Source organism: Somniosus microcephalus, chromosome 19 (assembly GCF_052327205.1).
Source record: "Somniosus microcephalus isolate GS21.2 chromosome 19, FLI_Smic_1.0, whole genome shotgun sequence".
Classification (NCBI taxonomy): domain Eukaryota; kingdom Metazoa; phylum Chordata; class Chondrichthyes; order Squaliformes; family Somniosidae; genus Somniosus; species Somniosus microcephalus.
The window spans coordinates 66,346,314-66,370,562 of NC_141005.1; the positions used below are offsets into that span (position 1 = coordinate 66,346,314).

Sequence of the window (24,249 nt, forward strand, 5' to 3'; positions counted from 1 at the left end):
TTCATCAACGTTGCCACCAATTTAATCCACCTTATGTAAAAAAAAAAGACACTTGCATTTCTTTAGCGCCTTTCAGGAGTACTGGAAGTCCCAAAGCGCTTTACAGCCAATTAAGTGTAGTCACTGTTATAATGTAGGAAAATGTAAGACCGTTGCAAATTTTAGTGTGGATTACTTAACTAGGTTTTATTTTTCTTTCTTCTCCAGAGTTGGAAACATAAAGTGAGGGTGAACTCACTAAAAACTCATGATATTGTGTCCAGGAAGGAAAGCGACAGCTGTCTGCACCTGACCCACCTGCAGGTGACTGGAGTTAGTGTTCCTCTTGCTGTGAATCCCTCTGGGAAGCCGTACTGTACTGGGAACCTCGTAACAAGCAACCCTACCATCTGCCAATGTAGCACGATTCCATTACTGCTGACTGTAATGCATTCAATTTATGTGTTTTTTACTAAAACAAAAGGAAGAGCTAAGTAACTTGCTAACTTTTTTGTGCTAGTGTGGCAAAACCACTAAGAGACTCTTACAGTGACTTACATAATTGTCTGTAACCAATGTTATTACCTCTAGCATTAATTGTCTGTAACCAATGTTATTACCTTTCAAGTTGGCTCTGGTTAAACAGAGCTAGATCGACAACATCGCGATCTGACGTGATGACATCATCATGTGGGTCACGTGACGTCCCCTTCGGCGGGAAACGTGATGACGTCATGACGTCAGAGGTAGAGGGCGGGGCCAGCCAGTCCTCGTGTGGATTGAAAGAGAAAAGACCTGTTTTGAGCTTCTCCTGTAGTTTCTTGTTTTGTAAAGTTCTTAGACAATAAATTCAGTTTGTTAACTTCCAGTAAGTTATAGATTCTTTGTTAGGAGTGCAGAGACTCCTACACTAGTACAGAAAGGGTTGTATGATCTCTAAAGCTTGTGTGTTTTACAGATGGAATCTCTGCTGAAAACTGTTATACTCAAAGCTGTTGAAGTATTATATAACCTTTTCTCTTTAATTTTTCAGTTCCTTGTGATAATCAAATATTTATTTTGGTGGTGCATGCTGGTGAAATCATAAGGTGAAGTGGTTTGGAGGCTTTACTGAAGCTGATGGAGGTGAAAAATTCTTCAGTGCGTAAGGGTAGAGAAATCATAATCCCCTTCTTTGTCAGGGTGTTTAAAAGTTTGCTACACCCAACATAGAGAGGAAATCTTACCCCATGGTGTGAAGGAGCTGCGTAAACATACGCTGTTGAAATGGCACAATCACGGAAACACCCCTAAGCTCAGGACCATCGCGACTGTTAATTCAGTTCTTGATTATCCTTATGGCTCTTCTCTGCACTGCCTCCAATGTTTGAAAGTCTCCGTTGTGTCTCGGTGAACAGCCCTGTACATAGTCCTCAAATTGTGGTCTGACCAGAACAGTATACAGTTTGAGCATGACTTTCTGTGGCTTGTATTCTACCGTTTGGCCAATGTATGACATGTTGCCGGCTTTGCTGATTGCTGCTCTGCATTGGTTAGACACATTGGGCTCAATTTTCTAAGCCCCGAGGAGGCGGGTTTGGAGGTGGGAGTGGTGGGAAAATTGCAGAATCGGGGGGCAGTAACCCATCCCGCCCCCAACCCGCCTCTGTGCCAATGTCCCAGGAGGCGGGTATCCGATCTGTGCTGGGAGCCGCCTCCCCGAGGCGGGAAGAGAATTAGTGCCAATTAACTGCCTGTTAACAGGTAGTTAACAGGCAGTTTTTTGCCTAATCCCTATTTTTAGCCCTGAAGTGTGGGCTGTCCGACGGCTTCGAACCACGCCAAGTTAGCGAGGCGGACCGTCGGTCTGCAGGGGTTGGAGGGGTCGAGATGTCCGTTGTGCAGGTGAGTGATGGGTGCATGTGTGCAGGGGTAAGTGTGTGAGGTAAGTGTAAAGTGTTTTAAGAAGTTTTACTTACCTTTACTTTCTCCTGCAGGCTTCCTTCCTTCAGTTCTCGGGAGTCCCTCAGCTCACCGGCACAGAAAGCAGAATGGCCGCCGAACTGTCAAAAGCTGCAGCCTCTGCTTTCTGGTCTGGAGAGCTCTCTAACTGAGTCTGAGTAGAAGGACACAAGTTAAAAGACAGATTGTCAGTGTTTGACAGCTTCACAGAGCTGTCAAACGCTGATTTTTCATCTGTCAAAAGCTCTTGACAGATGAAATGTCAATCGCTGATGTCACCAGTAACCGGCTTTCCCTTAATTGGCCTGCTAAGCCCGCTGGGCGGGCTTAACAAGGTCAATCAAGGGAAAATAGCATGGGTTGGCCACAAGTTGATGGAGGCGGGACTACAACCCAAAAAGTGGGAGTCCCACCTCCAAAAGCTCCCCATTGACAAAATCGAGCCCATTGAGTGTCAAGCAGTGTTCCCTCAAAGATGTGCACGTGCGCCGCCGTGCAGCAATCTGGAATGTAGCACGCATTGAAATAATCAGGCTGCTCACAACTTCGCTGGTTTATAACTGTGTTCGCGTTTTCACCGAATACCATGTCCAAGCGAAAGGCAGGAGCCCAGGCACCAACTGTATCTCAGAAAAATTGCTGTTCAACATTTAAAGAGGTTCAGTACTAGGACCACTGCTGTTTTTAATGTACATTAATGATTTGGACTTGGGGGTACAGGGCACAATTTCGAAATTTGCAGATGACACAAAAATTGGAAGTGTAGTAAACAGTGAGGAAAATAGTAATGGATTTCAAGAAGGCACAGGCAGGCTGGTGGAATGGGGGGACACATGGCAGATGAAATTTAACACAGAGAAGTGTGAGGTGATATATTTTGGTAGGAGGAATGAGCAGACCATACACAATAAATGGTCGAATTTTAAAGGGGGTGCAAGAACAGAGAGGCTTGTGCACAAATCTTTTAAGGTGGCAGGACAGGTTAACAAAGCAGTTAATAAAGCATATGGGATCCTGGACTTTGTAAATAGAGGCATAGGGCTGGATTTTCATTTAGAAGTAGGGAAGGAGGCGGGACTACAACTTTTGGGTTGTAGTCCCGCCTCCATCGAGATGCGGCCAATCCACGCGATTTTCACTTGATTGACCTTGTTGAGCCCGTCCAGCGGGCTCAGCAGGCCAATTAAGGGCCACCTGGCAACAGGTGATGTCACAGACTGAAATTTCATCTGTTAAGACGTGTTGACAGATGAAATATCAGTGTTTCACAGCTGTTTGAAGCTGTCAAACACTGACAGTCTTACTTCTAACCTGAGTCCTTCTATGCAGACTCAGTTAGAAATCTCGCCGGCACTGAAAGCTGCAGACTGTCACTTTTGACAGATCGCAGCCATTCTGCTTTCTGTGTCGGCTGAATGATGGACTCCCGAAACCTAGAGGAAGGAAGGCTGTAAAGGTAAGTACAGGTAATTTAAACTTCTTTACACACTTTAGACACACCAAACACACTTACCTTTGCACTCATGCACACATCACTCACCTTGTAGTGTATGTACCTTGAAGAAGGAACTATATTCTGCAGCCCCTGTATACTGCAGTACCAGTAGTGACCACCCCCGTATATAAGCCTGTATAGTAGTTCCAGTTTTGTCTCCATTCAGTAAACACCTGTTATAACCAACTTCTGCAGTCCGTGTCTCAATTACACACGGACATTACACACCTGAACACCGACATCTCGACCCCTCCAAGTCCTTCAACCCGACTGCCCGACTCCTCTAACTTGGCGTGGTTTGGAGCCGTCGGGAATCCCACATGACAACCTTCAAAATAGGGATTAGGCTAAAAACTGCCTGTTAACTACCTGTTAACAGGCAGTTAATTGGCACTAATCCCTTCCAGCCTCGGGTCGGCGGGTCCCAGTGCAGGGCGGGTACCCGCCTCCTTTGAAACTTACATGGAGGCGGGTTTTGGGTGGGATGGTGTTGGGACCCCCGAATTCAGGATTTTAGCCCCCCGCACGCCTAAAAGCCCGCCTCACGGCACACTGAAAATCGACCCCATAGAGTACAAAAGCAAGGAAGTTATGGTAAACCTATATAATAAAACCTATATAAAACAGTAGTTCAGCTCTAGTATTGTGTCCAATTCTGGGCACCATGCTTTAGGAAGGATGTAAAGGCTTTGGAGAAGGTACAGAAGAGATTTACTAGAATGGTTCCAGGGATGAGGGATTAGTTATGTGGATAGACTGGAGAAGCTGGGGGTTGATTTCCTTACAGCGGTGAAGGCTAAGAGGAGATTTGATAGAGGTGTTTAAAATCATGAAGGATATAGATACAGTAAATAAAGAGAAACTGTTTTCAATGGCTAAAGGGTCGATAACCAGAGGGCACAGATTTAAGGTGATTGGCAAAAGAACCAGAGGTGACATGAGGAAAAACTGTTTTACGCAACGACTGGTTAGGATTTGGAATGCACCGCCTGATACGGTGGTGGATACAGATTCAATAGTAGTCTTCAAAAGGGAATTGGATAAATAGTTGAAGGAGAAAAAATTGCAGGGATTTGGGGAAAGAGTGGGACTAACTGGATTGCTCTTTGAACGAGCCAGCGCAGACTCGATCAGCTGAATGACCTCTTTCTGTGCTGTACTATTCTATGATTCTATGATTGGATTTTGGAAATTGTCGTAACCGAATCAACCGACGATATCTCTGGTAGGGGCCATTTGAAACTGGGAGACATTTTTCAGTATTCAATGAGTGACGGGGTTGTGTGTAAATTATGTTCTGAAGCCAAAATTAATCGAGAATTTACAAGTGGTTAAAAAATGGACTGAATGGAAACTGGACTGTCTGAAATGCCACTCAGTTCAAAAAGCTCGTTTTGTTGCAGTTAACACTATATGCAACCGGAAACATGGCATTGGAATTTTGCGTTTATTTGCAGAGTCTGCTGAAAACCTACAGAAGTGTGATAGCAAAATACTGCAGATGCTGGAAATCCAAAATAACATAAGAACATAAGAAATAGGAGCAGGAGTAGGCCAATCGGCCCCTCGAGCCTGCTCCGCCATTCAATAAGATCATGGCTGATCTGATCCTAACCGCCAATCTACTATCACTGAACCATCTCCTGAATCTAACAGAATTAGACACACGAAATAGGAGCAGGATCAGGCTACACGGCCCCTAGGCCCGCTCCGCTACCCACAGGGCCATGACCGATCCGAACCTAGACTCATGTCCAAATTCCTGCCCGCTCCCCGTAACCCTTAATTCCCTTTACTTCTAGGAAACTGTCTATTTCTGTTTTAAATTTATGTAATGATGTAGCTTCTACAGCTTTTTGGGGCAGCATATTCCATGGACCTACCACACTCTGAGTGAAGTAGTTCCTCCTCATCTCAGTTTTGAAAGAGCAGCCCCTTATTCTAAGACTATGCCCCCTAGTTCTAGTTTCACCCATCATCGGGAACATCCTCCCCGCATCCACCCGATCCAACCCCTTCACAATCTTATATGTTTCAATAAGATCGCCTCTCATTCTTCTGAACTCCAATGAGTAGAGTCCCAATCTACTCAACCTCTCCTCATATGTCCATCCCCTCATCCCCGGGATTAACCGAGTGAACCTTCTTTGTACTGACTCGAGAGCAAGTATGTCTTTTCTTAAGTATGGACACCAAAGTTCTTGTGCACCAGTCGCTGAAGGTAAGCATGCAGGTGCAGCAGGCGGTTAAGAAGGCAAATGGTATGTTGGCCTTCGTAGCAAGAGGGTTCGAGTACAGGAACAAGGATGTCTTGCTACAGTTGTACAGGGCCTTGGTGAGACCTTTTGAGTTTCGTGCACCAGGACCCCCAGATCCCTTTGTACTTCAGTACTTTCCAGTTTCTTGCCATTAAGATAATAACTTGCTCTACGATTTTTCCTGCCAAAGTGCATAACCTCACACTTTCCAGTATTGTATTCCATCTGCCAAATCTCTGCCCACTTACTAAGCCTGTCTATGTCCCCTTGCAGGTTTTTTATGTCCTCCTCACTCACTACTTTCCCTCCCATCTTAGTATCATCTGCAAACTTTGATATGTTACACTCGGTCCCCTCCTCCAAATCATTAATATAGATTGTAAAGAGTTGGGGACCCAGCACTGACCCCTGTGGAACACCACTAGTTACTGATTGCCAGTCCGAGAATGAACCATTTATCCCAACTCTCTGCTTTCTGTTAGATAGCCAATCCTCTATCCATGCCAGAATATTACCCCCAATCCCGTGATTTTTTATCTTAAGCAATAATCTTTTGTGTGGCACCTTGTCAAATGCCTTTTGGAAGTCTAAATACACTACGTCCACTGGTTCCCCTTTATCCACCCTATATGTTACTTCCTCAAAGAACTCCAGCAAATTTGTCAAACATGACTTCCCCTTCATAAAACCATGCTGACTTTGTCCTATTAAATTATGATTATCCAAATGTCCTGTTACTGTCTCCTTAATAATGGACTCCAATATTTTACCTACCACAGATGTTAGGCTAACCGGTCTATAGTTTCCAGCCTTCTGTCTACTGCCCTTTTTAAATAAGGGTGTTACATTAGCAGTTTTCCAGTCTGCCGGGACGTTTGCCGATTCCAGGGAGTTTTGGAAAATTATTACCAATGCATCCACAATCCCTACCGCCACTTCCCTCAAGACCCTAGGATGTAAGCCATCAGGTCCAGGTGATTTATCCGCCTTGAGTCCCATTATTTTACCGAGTACCACTTCCTTAGTGATTTTGATCGTGTTTAGCTCCTCCCCCCCTATAGCCCCCTGTTTGTCCAGTGTTGGGATATTCTTAGTGTCTTCTACTGTAAAGACTGATACAAAATATTCATTCAGTGTTTTTGCCATCTCCATATTTCCCACCATTAATTTCCCGGTCTCATCCTCTAAGGGACCAACATTTACTTCAGCCACCCTTTTTCTTTTTATATAACTATAAAAACTCTTACTATCTGTTTTTATATTTTTTGCTAATTTACTTTCATAATCTATCTTCCCTTTCTTAATCAATCTTTTTGTTACTTTTTGCTGTCTTTTAAAGTTTTCCCAATCCTCTATCCTCCCATTAGATTTGGCTACCTTATATGCCCTTGTTTTTAGTTGAATACTATCCTTAATTTCTTTACTTAGCCACGGATGACTGTCTTTTCTTTTACACCCTTTTCTTCTCAGTGGAATATATATTTTTTGGAAGTTGTAAAATAACTCCTTAAATGTACACCACTGATCATGTATCGTCTTACCCTTTAATCTATTTTCCCAATCCACTCGACTCAATTCCGCTCTCATACCTTCATAGTCTCCTTTATTCAAGCTTAGCACGCTTGTTTGAGATCCAACCTTCTCATCCTCCAATTGAATATGGAATTCAACCATGTTATGGTCACTCATTCCAAGGGGATCCTTTACTAGGACATTTTTAATTAATCCTGTCTCGTTACACAGGACCAGATCTAAGGTTGCTTGCCCCCTGGTCGGTTCAGTTATATACTGCTCAAGAAACCCATCCCTAATACACTCAATGAACTCATCCTCAAGGCAGCCCTGCCCAATTTGATTTGTCCAATTAATATGATAGTTAAAATCCCCCATAATTATAGATGTTCCCTTATTACAAGCCTCAACTATTTCCTGATTGATACTCCGTCCAACAGAGTTGCAACTGTTTGGAGGCCTATAGACTACGCCCACTAGTGTTTTTTTCCCCTTGTTATTCCTTACCTCCACCCAAACTGTTTCATTATCCTGATCTTTTGACCGAATATCATTTCTCTGTATTACAGTGATTCCTTCCTTTATTAACATAGCCACCCCACCTCCCCTTCCTTCCTGCCTGTCCTTCCTGATCGTTAAATAACCTGGTATGTTTAATTCCCAGGCATTGTCACCCTGCAGCCATGTTTCTGTAATGGCCACAAGATCATACCCATATGTAATTATTTGTGCCATTAACTCGTCTATTTTGTTACGAATGCTACGTGCATTCAGATAGAGAACTTTCAAATATGTTTTGTGACACTTAGTTCCTGCTTTTGCCCTTTTTATTACTTTACCTTTTACTCCATACCTTCTGCCCCTTCCTGACACACTCTGGTTTTTAATTTCCCCACTGCTACCTAAGTCTATGACCTTCTCTGTTGTCATTTTTATCATTTGCTCTCTAGGAACCTCCCCCCCACTAGTTAGTTTAAAGCCCTCTCTACAGCCCTAGTTATATGATCCGCCAGGACTCTAGTCCCAGCACTGGCCAAGTGAAGCCCGTCCCAACGGAACAGCTCCTGCCTGCCCCAGTACTGGTGCCAGTGTCCCAGGAAGCAAAACCCATTTCTCCCACACCAGTCTTTGAGCCACGCATTTAACTCTCTAATTTTATTTGTCCTAGCCAAATTCGCTCGTGGCTCAGGTAATAATCCAGTGATTATTACCCTTGAGGTTCTGTTTTTTAATTTGACCCCTAGCTGCTCATACTCCTTTAACAGAACCGGCTTCCTAGTCCTATCTACGTCGTTTGTACCAACATGGACCACGACAACTGGATCCACCCCCTCCCACTGCAAGTTTCTTTCCAGTCCAGAGGAGATGTCCTTAACCCTGGCACCGGGTAGGCAACACAGCCTTCGGGACTCTCGCTCTCGGCTGCAGAGAACTCTATCTATCCCGCTAATAATACTATCCCCTACCACTACAACATTTCTATTTACTCCCCCCTCTTGAATGGCCCCCCGTTCCACGGTGCTGTGGCCAGGTTGCTCATCCTCCCTGCAGTCCCTGCTCCTGTCCCCACAGGGAGTAAGAACCTCGAACCTGTTGGTCAAGAGCAAGAGCTGCGGCTCCTCCAGCTCTACCTCCTGGATCCCCGTACCTGCCTCACTCGTAGTCACACCGTCCTGTCCCTGACCATGGGCTACATCTGAATTACTTAACTCCATAGGTGTGACCACCTCCTGATACACAGAGTCCAGGTACTTCTCCCCCTCCCTGATGTGTCGCAGTGTCTGCAGCTCAGACTCCAGCTCATCAACACGGAGCTGGAGTTCCTGTAGCACCAGACACTTGTCACAAACGTAATCACCGTGAGCCTCAATGGGGTTCACCAGCTCCCACATCTTGCAACAGTAACACATCACCTGCTCCATTCTATTTAATTAATTAATTTTTTTATTGTTAGTTATGGACACCCTCTGCCCGATTTTAGATGCTAGTATCCCCTTTAATTAATTGGATTTAAATTAAATCAATCCCTCTAGTTACACCAGTTAAATGGTTTACCAACAGTCACTCTGCACCAGAAAGGCCTTGGTACACCACAGCAACCTTAAAAACTATAAACCACAGACTTAAAGTTTTAAAACGAGAGAAATACTCCAACCAATCACCTACCGGTTTTGTGGTGACGTCACACCTTGAATACTTTTTACCTCTCTCCTTGCCTGAGATTGGAGATTGGTGAGGCCTACCTGAGCCTCTGGGGCCTCTTGTAGTCGCTCTGCCGCGCTGCTCCGCCTCCACCCGCTGCCGATGCCGCACTGAGGCCTACCTGAGCCTCTGGGGCCTCTTGTAGTCGCTCTGCCGCGCTGCTCCGCCTCCACCCGCTGCCGATGCCGCACTGAGGCCTACCTGAGCCTCTGGGGCCTCTTGTAGTCGCTCTGCCGCGCTGCTCCGCCTCCACCCGCTGCCGATGCCGCACTGAGGCCTACCTGAGCCTCTGGGGCCTCTTGTAGTCGCTCTGCCGCGCTGCTCCGCCTCCACCCGCTGCCGATGCCGCACTGAGGGCTACCTGAGCCTCTGGGGCCTCTTGTAGTCGCTCTGCCGCGCTGCTCCACCTCCACCCGTTGCCGATGCCGCACTGAGGCCTACCTGAGCCTCTGGGGCCTCTTGTAGTCGCTATGTCGCGCTGCTCCACCTCCACCCGCTGCCGATGCCGCACTGAGGCCTACCTGAGCCTCTGGGGCCTCTTGTAGTCGCTCTGCCGCGCTGCTCCGCCTCCCGCCGCTGCCGATGCCGATTACCCCACTATTCAAAAAAGGTGGTCGAGAAAAAGCGGGGAATTATAGACCGGTAAGCCTGACATCGGTAGTGGGGAAAATGCTAGAATCTATTATAAAAGATGTAATAGCAGAGCACTTGGTAAGCAGTGACAGGATCGGACAAAGTCAACATGGATTTACAAAAGGTAAATCATGCTTGACTAATCTACTGGAATTTTTTGAGGATGTAACTGGTAAAATAGATAAGGGAGAACCAGTGGATGTGGTGTATTTGGACTTTCAGAAGGCTTTCGATAAGGTCCCACATAAGAGATTAGCGTGCAAAATTAAGGCACATGGGATTGGGGGCAAGGTATTGACTTGGATAGAGAACTGGTTGGCGGACAGAAAGCAAAGAGTTGGAATAAAAGGGTCGTTTTCCGAGTGGCAGGCAGTGACTAGTGGGGTACCGCAAGGATCGGTCCAAGGACCCCAGCTGTTCACAATATATATTAATGATCTGGACGAGGGAATTGGATGTAATATCTCCAAATTTGCAGACGACACAAAGCTGGGTGGGAGGGTAAGCTGTGAGGAGGATGTCGTGAAACTCCAGTACGATTTGGACAGATTGGGTGATTGGGCAGAAACATGTGGATAAATGTGAGGTTATCCACTTCGGTGGCAAAAACAGGAAGGCAGATTATTATTTGAATGGCAATAGATTGGGAGAAGGGGAAGTGCAAAGAGACCTGGGTGTTCTTGTGCACCAGTCGCTGAAGGTAAGCATGCAGGTGCAGCAGGCGGTTAAGAAGGCAAATGGTATGTTGGCCTTCGTAGCAAGAGGGTTCGAGTACAGGAACAAGGATGTCTTGCTACAGTTGTACAGGGCCTTGGTGAGACCGCACCTTGAGTACTGTGTGCAGTTTTGGTCGCCTTACCTGAGGAAGGACGTTCTTGCCATGGAAGGAGTGCAGCGAAGATTCACCAGGCTGATACCTGGGATGGCAGGAATGACGTATGAGGATAGATTGTGTCGATTGGGCTTATACTCACTGGAGTTTAGAAGATTGAGAGGGGATCTCATCGAAACTTATAAAATTCTGTCAGGCCTGGACAAACTAGATGCAGGAAGGATGTTTATGATGGCCGGGGAGTCCAGAACCAGGGATCATAGTCTAAGGATAAGGGGTAAGCCATTTAGGACTGAAATGAGGAGGAATTTCTTCACCCAGAGAGTGGTGAACCTGTGGAATTCTCTGCCACAGAGGGCGGTGGAGGCCAGTTCATTAAATATATTCTAAAAAGAGTTGGATATAATTCTTAAGGCTAAAGGGATCAAGGGATATGGGGAGAAGGCAGGGACAGGGTACTGAATTTGGATGATCAGCCATGATCTCATTGAATGGCGGAGCAGGCTCGAAGGGCCGAATGGCCTACTCCTGCTCCTATCTTCTATGTTTCTATGTTTCTGATCCTCTGGGGCCTCTTGTAGTCGCTCTGCCGCGCTGCTCCGCCTCCACCCGCTGCCGATGCCGTTTCGGAACGTCAACTCAAATTTCTCTCCACGGATGTTGCCTGACCTGCTGAGTTTTTCCAGCATTCTCTGTTGTTACCTGCAGAAGTGCGTTGAAGTGGGGGGTACGTCAGCGAGCAAATCCGGACAAAATAAAAATTCTGATTGACAATGTGCTCCTTGCTATAAAAATAAATGCACCAAGGTTGTCGGTGCAGAAAATTAACAACCACGCTTTAAGTGGTTATTGTTACAATGCAGATTATGTGGAACTGATAAATTAGCCCTTCTGGTATTTTTTTCTTCAGCGGCGTATGTGTAACATTTTCACTTAAGTAAGGTCACCTTTTTTAGTGTCTTTTATACTGTAAAGTACTTTCACTTCATTCTTACAGTTGTAGCAACCCAGCAGTTCAATGACTTTTAAAATGTAAACTGCCCATGGACAAAAATGTAGCGCTCAGAGGAGTTTGTAGCCCACCCAGTGCAAAGACAATTTAGAGGGAACATTGGTGTCATGTACTAAGACTCCTAGGTCTCTTTCAAATTCATCCTTGGCTATTTCAATACCATTCATGGGGCACATGTGTCATCCATTTTTCCTTCCCATGTGCAGTACTTTACACTTATCTGCATTAAATTTAATCTGCTATTGTTCTGCCTACTTACTTATTTTGTCCAATTCATTTTGTCGTTTCTGAGATACCTCCCCCGACTCCACTATTCTTCCTATTTTGATATCATCTGCAAACTTGCTGAATTTACAATGAGTTTCAGGATCCAAGTCATTGATGTCAATTAGAAACAGCAGTGGTTCCATCACCAATCCCTGGGGCGCCCCACTACTTCCCCCATCTGACATACCCATTGACTGTTTTCTACCTTTCAGCCAATTTCTTATCTGTTTCTAAGATTTACCCTGAATCCCCACAGCTTTGAGCTTAACTAATATACTTTCACAGGAAACCTTGTCAAATGCCTTTTCAAAGTCTAGGTGCATACAACATGTTGTTCGACTTTTGTTATATTGTTCCCTCATTTCTTTGAAATTAGCTCTTTTAAAGTTATATATCTGGCTCCTGGTCTTTGATATTTCTGAACTTCAGACCATGGTGAACTTGATCATTCCATGGCCACTGTTCCCCAAGGGTGCCATGACTTCCATTCTTTCTACATTGTCTGGGTCACATATGAATACAAGCTCAGATGAGCATGGCTCTCATCGCTTTCCTGATGCATTGGTTCATGAAGTAGTCATGCATTACACTTAACAACTCTGACTCTAAACTGTTTGAGTTTTCCAATTCATATTCATACAGACAACATTCACTTAATTTTTTTAAATTTTGAAAATGACTTTTGATGCAACAATAATGGAGCTCACACGTTTAACAGGATTATCACTTCTCCCCCTAAAATTGTTACCTGTCCAAAATGGGATGACGACCATCCAGTTTTTGAGAGAGAAATATGTTAACCAGACACTAAAAAAAATGAGTCCGTTTTTCCACTTTTGTGCCTTACAATAGTTATTAAGATTTTCAATGTATTTCCATCATTGGCAAAGCAAATACCAATATTTAAAAGATGGTTCTGTGGCGGAGCCACTAAGGGACTCTGAGCAACTGTATATAATTCCCTTTACCGATGTTTTACTCCAACCTAAGCCTATACCAGTCTGTTAGTTATTTCTGTGTTTGTATACACTGTTTGCATGTACGGGGCGTGGTCCCTTTAAAAGCGCGGGCAAACACGATGACGTCATGCCGCTAATCACGTGACCACCCAAGCACGGGAAAAACATGATGACGTCATGACGCCATCCACGGGACCGCCCTGGCAGTCCTCGTGGAAGCTTCAACTTGTACAGACCTGTTTTCGTGGTTCTCCTGTATCGATCTCAACAAACTGTTTAAACTCGTTTAGTTTTGCATTAAAAACCCGTTTGTTTGATCGCCTGAGTCGACCTCAGTTCTTAGTTAGGAATTCATCAATTCCTACAGTTCCATCCCTATTCACCATCCCATCCATTTTTTGGATACTGGTAAAAGATGGCAACCCTCCTTGTCACTGTTAGAGAGCTTCAAAATAGCCTGATTTCACAAACTGCTATAATGTATGGAAGTATTAAGATGACTCCTAAATCACTATCTGTGTGGCACCTCCAGTGTGCAACAGGCCCATGAGACTACTGAGCCTTGTGTTGAGGCTTGTTGTTTTATGTACTATACAGAGCCAAGGTGCTGCTGCTCTTTTTATGGTGAACACCCATTTGCAGCATGTGAGATTCTTGTTACCTAATTTTTGACATGAATCTGATCTTTGTGTGCCCAATAGAGCTGTTGGAACATTCTGTGACATGGAGCATGAACATGTAGCCTGCGATTCGGTGCAATATCTTGAAGGCTGGATTGATGTGCTCGGTATGTAAATGGACCATGCAATTATCAACAAGACAACGGAGATAAGTATATCAAAGCATGACAGTAAACTTGTTTCCTTAGGGAACGGCCTGCTGAAGAAAACAACTCTCAAATCTGGCCGTGACCAACTTGACAACCCACAAACTGGCCAAAGTGTCAACATCTGGATAAGGACAATGCTTGAAAATAGGAAAGATATTGAACCACCCCAAAATCTTAGCTTCACGATAGGTAGTGGTGATGTCAATGAGGTATGTGAATGTTAAATCAGCAAATTAAAGGAAATTAACAACATGAGGTTAAAGTCAGTATGTCTTTAATGTCAAGCATGGTGTTTACATAGTCTGAATGAAGTTGCCATACTGTATATAAAAGGAAGGCGGCTTTAAGAAGAATCGGTCAGTCTTATACAGTGAATAGTAGGGTCTATTTGAAGACCAAAGCCACTAGACTGCCAAGGATTGGATTCATATTTGTTGCAAGACTGACAGAATGGGCCATTCATAGATCCAAGAATGCTCTTGCACATGCTGAACATTTTTTTATTGCTCTCAGGATGTGGGTGATGCTTACAGTTATTGCCCATTCCTGGTTGCCCCAAGATACTGCTGGACCTTCTTTTTGAACTATGCACATTTGATATTATGGTGCTTCCCTGATGGTGTTAGGTAGGGAATTCCAAGGCTTTGCCCCAGTAGTGACGAAGGAACAGAAGTATATGTCCAAGTCAGAAAGATGTATTGCCTGGCCGGTGGGGGGGTGGGGGGGGGGTGAACCTGGAGGTGATGGTCTTGTCATGATCTTGCTGCTCTTGTCCTTCTTTATGGTAAAGGTTGTGGGTTGGGAGGTGTTGTCAAAGTAAGATGCTGTTGTGCGTTCTGGAGGTAGTACATACTACAGCCGGAGTGCACCAGTAGTGGAGGGGATGTATATTGAGTCTAGTGGCAGGTGCGCCAACCAAGCACACTGCTCTGTCCTGGATAATGTCCAGTTTTTTAAGTGTTGTAGCAGCTGCACCCATCCATATGAGTAGTGAATATTGCATCACACTCCTGACTTGAACCTTGTAGATGGTGGAAAAGCATTGAGAGATCAGAAGATGAGCCACTCATCACAAAGTACCCAGCATCTGCCCTGCTCTTGTAGCCACGTTGTTGCTATGGCTCATCCAGTTAAGCTTCTGGACAGTGGTGGTCCGAGGATGGTGATGGTGGGGGACTCGGGAATGGTGGTGCCGCTGAAGGTCAGGGGGAGGCAGTTGGACCGTTTCTTGTTGGAAATGTTCCTTACCTGATAATTATGTGGTGTAAATGTTACCTGTCACTTGTCAGCCCAAACCTGGTTGTCCAGGTCCTGCTGTAGGCTGGCATGGGTTGCTTCATCATTGGAGAAGTTGTGAATGGGGCTGAACACTGTAGAATCGTCAGCAAACAGTTCCACTTCTAACCTTATCATAAAGGGAAGGTCATTGCTGAAGCAGTTGAAAATGCTTCCCTGAGGAACTCCTACAATTGTTTCCTGGGAATGCAATGATTGGCCACTGGCAACCATGAGTATCTTCCATTGTATCAGGTATGGCGCCAACTAGTGGAGGATTTTCCCCTTGATCCCTATTGACCTCAGGTTTGCTACGGCACTTTGGTGTCATAGTCAGTCGAACTCTGCCAAAGGGCAGCTATTCTCACTTCTCCTCTGGCATTCAGATCCCCTGTCCATGTCTGGATCAAGGCTGCGAAGAGGTTTAAAGTTGTGTGGCTCTGGCAGAACCGGAAAGCATCGATGAGCAGGTTACTGGTGAGCATGTGTTGCTTGATGACATTATTGATGACTTCTTCTATCGCTTTACTGATGATTGTGATGAGGTAATTAGCCAGGTTAGATTTATCATAGTTTTGTCCTGGGCAATTTTCTACATTGTCGGGTAGATGTCAGTCATAGCTACACTGAAATAGCCTGGCTAGTGGGGTGGCTAGTCAGGACCCATAACCTTTGCTGTGTCCAGTGCACTCAGTTGCTTCTTAGTGTCACATCAAGCAAACTAAATTGGCTGGACACTATGATGGTGAGGACATCAGGAGGGGGCTGAGTAGAATCATCCACCTGGCACTTTTGGCATTTCTCACTACAGATTCTGACATCAGGCGCCGGAGACCTTTTCTGTGAAAAATAATTTTATTTATTTGTAATGGGCCTGAATTTCCGATCGGAGGCTTCCTGCAGGCGGCTGCCTCCGATCAGAAAAAAATCGACAAACTTACCTGCTGGTTCCGTAGATCCTGAGGCTTGCGATCCTGGGCCTCTCCTCTTCAAAATGCGCAGAGGCCCAGGTATCCCAGGGGCGCATGCAGTTCGCAAGCGTTCCTGGGATCACGTGGGCCATGGGGAACCAATCAAAGAAGGGAATCCCTTCACACTATTGACAGTTCTGTACACTCATAACTGTCAAAAGTATGAATGGGGACCACCTAAAAAACACAGTAAAACATTAAATAATTTTTTAAAATTATATATTAAATATTTCAACAAAAAAATTTATTTTTTGAAAAAAAAAATTAAAGTTTTTTACAGGGCTAAAAATAAACTTACCTTTTTAAAAAGTTTTTTTTAATTATAAATTAGTGATAAAATTTTATTTTTTACATTAAAAAAAACTCTTACGCTGGTAAAAGCAGGCCTTATGTATTAATGTGGTCCATTTCACTCAGGTTACAAGGATGGCTGCTGTGTGAAGTGGAACAGTCACACCTATGTAGAAGGTGGTGCTCTTTTTGAGTTGGAAATTAAGGGACATTTTTGGGGCAGAACAAGTGTTAGGTCTGAGAAGGGAGCGTTTGAGGGTCATTGAATTGGAGCCCCAAGATCTTTTTCCAGATCTTGCACCGAGTGTGCATGAGGATTGCTCCCCTTTAATTATATGTGTTATGATGAAAATTAGTCCCACAATGAATCAGGGACCTATGTTCAGCTGTTCATTCTTAATAGCTTTGGCCCCGATTTTCTCCCAGCCGTCGGGCGGGTTTTCAGGCGGGCAGGGGCTGAAAATCGCAGAAATAGGGGGTCGCGACCCCCCCCCGCCCGATTCCCCGCCCCGCCCGACTTTCGCCCCTGTGTTTCAGCGGGACCCGAATCAGTCCCGCCCGCCACAGGCGGGAATGGTCGGCGGGAGCCTAATGATCAATTATTAGCATGTTTAATCCTATTTTCAAGGGCCCTTGCAATTTTCTGGCTTTCCCCACGTAAAACACGCCTGGTGGGAACACCGCTGATGAAACCTGGCGTGAACAGAGTTGGCTTGCTTGCTTTCAGCTGCAGGTCAATCAGGACTGAAGAGATTTAAACAGGCAGCATTTGCAGGCTGCAGGACCTTGTTGCTGAAGGCTTGGGGCAACTTTTTGAAGGCTTAGGCACAGCTGTGGAAGGTTGGAGCCTCACACACTTCTCCAGTGTGAGCTCCTGGGAAGCCCCTCTCACCACCCTAACTCAGCGCCTCCTCAACGGAGGCATCTGCCAGAAGCATGGGAGGCCTTTTGTTCCTTCCCTTCCTGGCATTAGAGGATCTCCAACAGCAGAGGAGGCTGGAGCAACTCCAGCAACAGCATCACGAGCAACAACAGCTGCACCAGCAGGAGCGGCAGGCTGAGGCTCAGCGACCTGGGGCAGCACAGGCCAGAAGGGGCCAGCGCATGGAAGGCCGTCAGTGCAGGAGATACCCCCGAAACAGGGTCTACAGACACAGGGTCAGCTACCTCAACATGACTGAGCAGCAGTGCCAGAGGCGGCTCCGACTTTCGCGAGAGGTTGTGACTGACATCTGCGCAATGCTGCAGCAAGACCTGGAGCCCAGAGCACCAGGTCCACACTACTTACCAGTGGCCATCAAAGTCACCACCGTACTCAACCTTTATGCCTCAGGCTCCTTCCAGGGATCAGCAGCAGACATCAGCGGCATCTCCCAGGCAGCCGCACACACTCGCATCACGCAGGTAACCGATGCCCTCTTTGCCCTCGCGCACAATCACATCCATTTCACCCGGGATCGCGCAAGTGTGATGGCGCGAGCGCTTGGATTAGCTCAGCTGGCAGACTTTCCAAGGGTGCAGGGCGTCATTGACTGCACACATGTGGCCCTTAGGGCACCCCACCGGAATCCATGAGTTTTTGCCAACCGCAAGGGCTTCCACTCCCTTAACGCTCAGCTGGTGTGTGACCACAAGAAGGTGATTTTGCATGTTTGTGCCAGGTTCCCTGGAAGCTGCCATGACTCCTTCATACTGCACCAGTCTGCTGTGCCTCCGCTATTCAGTCCGCCAACCGAACTTCAAGGATGGCTACTTGGAGACAAGGGATATCCCCTGTGCTCTTGGCTAATGACGCCATTGTGGAGACCAGCCAGCGAAGCTGAGGAGTGCTACAACTCCAGCCACATTACCACCAGATGCATTATCGAGCAAACCATCGGATTGCTGAAGATGCGCTTCAGATGCCTCGATAGATCAGGTGGAGCCCTACAGTACTCATCAGCGAGGGTCTCCAAAATCGTCGTGGTATGCTGTGTGCTTCACAACATGGCACAGCGTCATGGCTTGCCAATTCCGCAGAACCAAGAGGCTCCTCACAGAGCCGCCTCGGATGAGGATGATGCTGAGGAGGAGGAGGAGGAGGAGGAGGACGGAAATGAGCATCCTGCAGAGGCCCGCCAAGCAGCGGCACCAGTGCGCGAGAACATTGCTGGGCGGAATGGAAGGAACGCACTCATCCTGGGTAGATTTGCGTAGCCTGGTACATCAAACACTGCAGCCTCACTGCTTCTTAACTGACCATGGACAGTGGCCCATGCCTACACTTTCCTACCTATTTGACCAGCTTGCTGACATCTGCAAGTTATCCTAAGGCCTCTATGTGATAGCCCCATTCGCCAAATGACAGACGCCATAACTGCAGCAGCTGCCACCAGATTTTTTATGTACAGGAAAATGATGGCATTAAAACTATTTACAAGACTGGATGGTGGAATAGTTATGTGAATGTGAGCATAGAGAGATACGGAATGGGTAAGGGTGCATGGATGTGTGTGAAGTGGGATGTGGAGGAAGAGATTGCTGAAGCTGAGTGCTGTTGGGGAAAGGCAATGGGGATCAGGTTTAGGGTGATGGAAACTTCGTACTTGCTTTCCCTGTGCGGTGAAGGTCATGGAAGCGCTTCCTGCACTGCATCCAGATGCGACGGGTGACTCCCAGAGAGTTTACCTCTGCTGCCACCTCCATCCAGGCAGCCCTGGACTCTTTGGGAGGCCTCTTCCTCCCTGGGCAAGGGTAGAGGACCTCCCTGTGGGCCCTTACCCCATCCACCAAGGTCTGCAGTGACGTCTCGTTGAATTTGGCCGCAGCTCAGCCTCTGCCGCTGGCAGCAGCTGGTGCAGGCTCCTCTGCCATTGTGCAAGAGTGGTTGAGAAGCCTGCAGAGGTGGAGGAGCTTGCTGGACACTTTAAAAGCACCACGAATGATGACATCATACTGCGGGGCCTTCTGACTGGAAATGGACAATTAGCAAGGCTGCCCACACGCTGGAACTTAATTGGCCACTTGAGGGAAAATTGCGTCCAGCTGGCTGACCCATTTTTTTTCGGGTCGGAACCACACATTCGGAGAACCCAAACATTTCCCGCACGATCCAGAAAATCGGGCCCTTTGTTTTCAAATGATTGAATTTTAAAGGTGCGAATTTACTTATTTTTTTATTTTAAATATGGCTGTTTCTGCAATATCTTTGGAGCATAACTTTCTGCCACTGTTTGCTGCTGTATTTTGGCAAGACTCCTTTGGCCACTGCAAAGAGCCAAGTCTTCAGACCTCGGCATACTAGTCTGAGAAGATTGGTCTTCACTGTCTGTGCTCTATAAAGGAGGCTGTAAAATAGCGTTATGCCATCTGCTTGAGCACAGAGACAGACATACCCAATTCTGTGAAGGTCACAACAGCTTAAAATTTTTATATGACCAGTTCCTTCAAAGACATTAGTGATGTCATTTGCTGCAGTCTGTGAATAAAAAGTCAAAGACCCTGGGGGTGATTTTCTGAATGGGAAGCTTTTGGAGGCGGGACTCCCACTTGTCAGGTTTCAGTCCATCAGCTTCTGGCCAACTGATGCGCTATCAATTACTCATAAAAGACTGAGAGTTAGAAGAGTAACTAAAGGCTTTTATTAACAACAGAATGGAGGTCTGCCTCGAGTGGTCGACCGGTCCAGGATACGAAGGGCTGGGGAGCAGTCACCTTTATACTAGGACCTGTGGGAGGAGTCAGCCGAGGCATGTCCAGGCATGTACACAGTGGAATACAAACAGGACAAACAGGAATACAAACAGTGGTTTACCACATTCACCCCTTGTTTAAAATTGAGTCCGGCGGGGTGAAGTGTATTAAAAGTTAGTGTATTGGAGTCTCTCCGGAGGTCTTGTCTGCCGCTGTGATCGGCGTGGCGACGGCAGGGGTAGTGAAGCTTCCGGCGTCGAGTCCAGCGTAGGCTGTGGCACAGGCGTGTCGTCCTCGTAGATGTCGAGCGGGTCGCGGGGCCCAGGCCTGCCGTCTGCTGGGGCTGGATATCGGATCGTGGGGGGGGGTGGTAGTGGGTAGTGGGTTACTGTGGTCCCCGAGGGTGCAAGGTCTCTTATGGAGACTGTGTCCTCCCGCCCGTCCGGGTATGCGATGTAAGCATACTGGGGGTTGGCGTGGAGGAGGTCGACCCTCTCGACCAGGGGGTCTGTTTTATGGGTCCTCACGTGTCTTCTCAATAGGACCGGCCCTGGGGACGTCAGCCATGGCGGTAGCGATGTCCCTGATGTGGACTTCCTTGGGAAGACAAACATTTTCTCATGAGGGGTGGCGTTAGTGGCAGTGCAGAGCAGTGACCGAACAGAGTGGAGCGCATCGGGGAGCACATCCTGCCAGCGGGAGGTTGGAAGGCCCCTAGACTTTAAGGCTAGCAGGACGGCCTTCCAAACTGTCGCATTTTCTCTTTCCACCTGTCCGTTCCCCCGGGGGTTGTAACTGGTGGTCCTGCTTGTGGCAATACCCCTAGTTAGCAGGTACTGACGGAGTTCGTCGCTCATAAACGATGAGCCCCGGTCGCTATGGATATAGCTGGGGAAGCCGAACAGGGTGAAGAGGTTGTTCAGACATTTAATGACCGTGGCACTGGTCATGTCCGGGCAGGGGAAGGCGAACGGGAAACGGGAGTACTCATCAATAATATTGAGGAAATACACATTGCGGTCGGAGGAGGGGAGAGGCCCTTTAAAATCAACGCTCAGGCGCTCGAAGGGGCGAGTGGCTTTTATCAGGTGGGCCCTGTCTGGTCTATAAAAGTGTGGTTTGCACTCAGCGCAGACTTGGCAGTTCCTGGTCATGGTCCTGACCTCCTCAATAGAGTAAGGCAGGTTGCGGGCCTTGATGAGGTGGAAGAACCTGGTGACCCCCGGGTGGCAGAGGTCATTGTGGAGGACCCGTAGTCTATCGATCTGCGCGCTGGCGCAGGTGCCACGCGATAGCGCATCCGGGGGTTCATTTAGCTTCCCGGGCCGGTACAAGATCTCGTAGTTGTAGGTGGAAAGTTCGATTCTCCACCTCAAGATCTTGTCATTTTTGATTTTGCCCCTCTGCTTGTTGTTAAATATAAAAGCAACTGAACGCTGGTCAGTGAGCAGGGTAAATCGTTTTCCGGCCAGGTAGTGCCTCCAATGACGCACAGCCTCCACAATCGCCTGGGCCTCCTTCTCAACAGCGGAGTGTCTGGTCTCCGGGCCTTGGAGGGTTCGTGAAAAGAAGGCCACGGGTCTCCCCGCCTGATTGAGGGTAGCGGCCAGGGCAAAGTCGGACGCGTCGCTTTCCACCTGGAAGGGGATGGATTCGTCCACTGCGTGCATGGTGGCTTTGGCAATGTCCTCCTTGATACGGTGGAAGGCTAAGCGGGCCTCTGCCGTCAAGGGAAAAGAGGTGGACTTGATCAGCGGACGGGCCTTGTCCGCATAGTAGGGGACCCACTGGGCGTAATAGGAGAAAAACCCTAGGCACCTCTTCAGGGCCTTGAGGCAGTGGGGCAGTGGAAGTTCCATAAGGGGACGCATCCGGTCGGGGTCGGGGCCGATGACTCCGTGTTCCACAACACAGCCAAGGATGGCGAGGCGGTTTGTGCGGAATATGCACTTCTCCTTGTTATATGTCAGGTTTAGGAGTTGGGCGGTGTGGAGGAATTTTTCGAGGTTTGCGTCATGGTCCTGCAAGTCACGGCCGCAGATGGTCACATTGTCCAGATATGGGAAAGTGGCCTGCAACGCATTTTGATCTACCATCCGGTCCATCTCCCTTTGGAAGATGGAGACCCCGTTGGTGACGCCAAAGGGAACCCTAAGGAAGTGATAGAGGCGGCCGTTTGCCTCAAAGGCAGTGTACTGGCGGTCCTCAGGGCGGATGGGGAGCTGGTGGTACGCTGATTTCAGGTCAATGGTCGAGAAGACGCGGTACTGCGCGATCTGGTTGACCATATCAGCTATACGGGGGAGTGGGTAGGCGTCCAGCAGGGTGTAGCGATTTATTGTCTGGCTGTAGTCGATGACCAGGCGCTGCTTCTCGCTGGTCTTAACGACCACAACCTGGGCTCGCCAGGGGCTGGTGCTGCCCTCAATAATCCCTTCTTTCAGGAGCCGCTCCACTTCGGTTTTAATGAAAACCCTGTCCCCGGCACTGTATCGCCTGCTCTTTGTGGCGATGGGCTTACAGTCGGGGGTGAGGTTAGCAAACAGTGGTGGGGGGGTGACTCTGAGTGTGGAGAGGTTGCAGCTGGTGCGCGGCGGGCAATTTGGAAGCTGCTGGCTGCGGACTGTGAGTGGGGGTAGGGGTCCACCGTACGCCATTGTAACACTTTTAAGGTGGCACTGAAAATCTAACCCCAGCAGGACGGCAGCGCAGAGGTCAGGCAGGACCAGAAGTTTAAAATGATCGTACACGGTCCCGTCTACTACGAGTGTCACCACGCAGTAGCCGCCGATGTCCGCCGACTGGGACTCGGAGGCCATAGAAATCCGCTGTTGCGCAGGCAGGACTGGGAGAGAGCAACGCCGCACCGTGTCGGGGTGGATGAAGCTCTCCGTGCTCCCAGAGTCAAAAAGGCAGATTGTATCGTGACCATTTACCTTAATGTCCATTGTGGAACTGGCCAGTTGGTGCGGTCTCGCTTGGTCCAGTGTAACAGATGCCAGCGTAGGGGTCGGTGTGTCGCTGCGGGTATCAGATGAGGCGGTGTCGGGGGCCTGCTGCGTCCCGGCTGTCGTCCAAGATGGCGGCGTCCATGATCCCCATGTGGCTGGAGGCGTCCAAAATGGCTGCTGTACCGGTGATTCGCACACGGCCGGGGAGGTCCAAAATGGTGGCCCGCATGGCCCACACGCGGCGCTGCTGGGGTTCGGGGTGGCTTTGGCCCTGCAGACGCTAGCGTAGTGTCCCTTCTTCCCGCAGCCCGAGCAGATCGCGTTTTTCGCCGGGCAGCGCGCTCTGGGGTGTTTTGCCTGGCCACAGAAGTAGCATTTCTGGCCTTGGGGCACTGCTGTCTGGCCTTGGGACACTGCTGCGGTAGTTGGGCCATTGTTGGGGTGTGGCTGGGGTGGCACGGCGCTATGAGGCGGTCCTACCGTGTCCCAGGCTGTCATTCCCCGCGGCGTCCACGGTGCAGAGGAGTAGGCATCCATGCCCTGGTAGGCTGCATCCAACGATAGTGCGAGTTCAGAGGCCTTGTTGAGGTCGAGGTTACTCTGCTCCAACAGTCGCTGTCGTGTGTAATTGGATCTGTGGCCCGCTACAAAAGCGTCCCGGATAAGTTCCTCTGTGTACACGGCGGCCTTTACATCCTTACAACCACAGGCCCGGCCAAGCACAGACAGTGCCTGAAGGTATTCCATGGTCGATTCCCCAGGTTGTTGTTTACGACTCCCCAGGAGGTGCCTGGCGTACACTTCGTTCACTGGGCGCGTGTACTGGTCCTTGAGGAGCTTGATAGCATCCGCGTACGAGGTCGCGTCTTGGATGACCGAGTACACTCGGTGGTTCACTTTGGAGGTCAGGACATCCAGTTTGTCCTCGTCCGATTTGATTGCTTCGGAGGCGGTCAGGAATTTTTCGAAACACTTAAGCCAGTGAGTAAACTTGGTGGATGAGTCCGCCTCCCGATGATCTAAGTCCAGGCATGCTGGTGTGAGGATCTTCTCCATTATAAAAATGTTGTTAATAAAATTGATGCGCTATCAATTACTCATAAAAGACTGAGAGTTAGAAGAGTAACTAAAGGCTTTTATTAACAACAGAATGGAGGTCTGCCTCGAGTG

The 24,249-nt window shown here is 47.9% G+C and overlaps 1 protein-coding gene across 2 annotated transcripts in view; it reads left to right on the top strand.

The window, feature by feature from the left end:
• Nucleotides 1-212: 212 nt before the first annotated feature.
• Nucleotides 213-24,249, top strand: part of LOC147104565 (peptidyl-prolyl cis-trans isomerase FKBP8-like) — a 48,075-nt gene continuing 24,038 nt past the window's right edge. Inside the window, exons 1-3 of one of the 2 annotated variants that reach the window (XM_085962154.1) lie at nt 213-303; nt 13,792-13,877; nt 13,959-14,128. In XM_085962154.1, the coding sequence (XP_085818280.1) occupies nt 13,814-13,877; nt 13,959-14,128 (234 nt within the window). In that variant the 5' untranslated portion in view covers nt 213-303; nt 13,792-13,813. Of the gene's footprint in view, nt 304-13,791; nt 14,129-24,249 lie in introns of those variants that run through there. The other variant, XM_085962153.1, reaches the window with a different exon arrangement.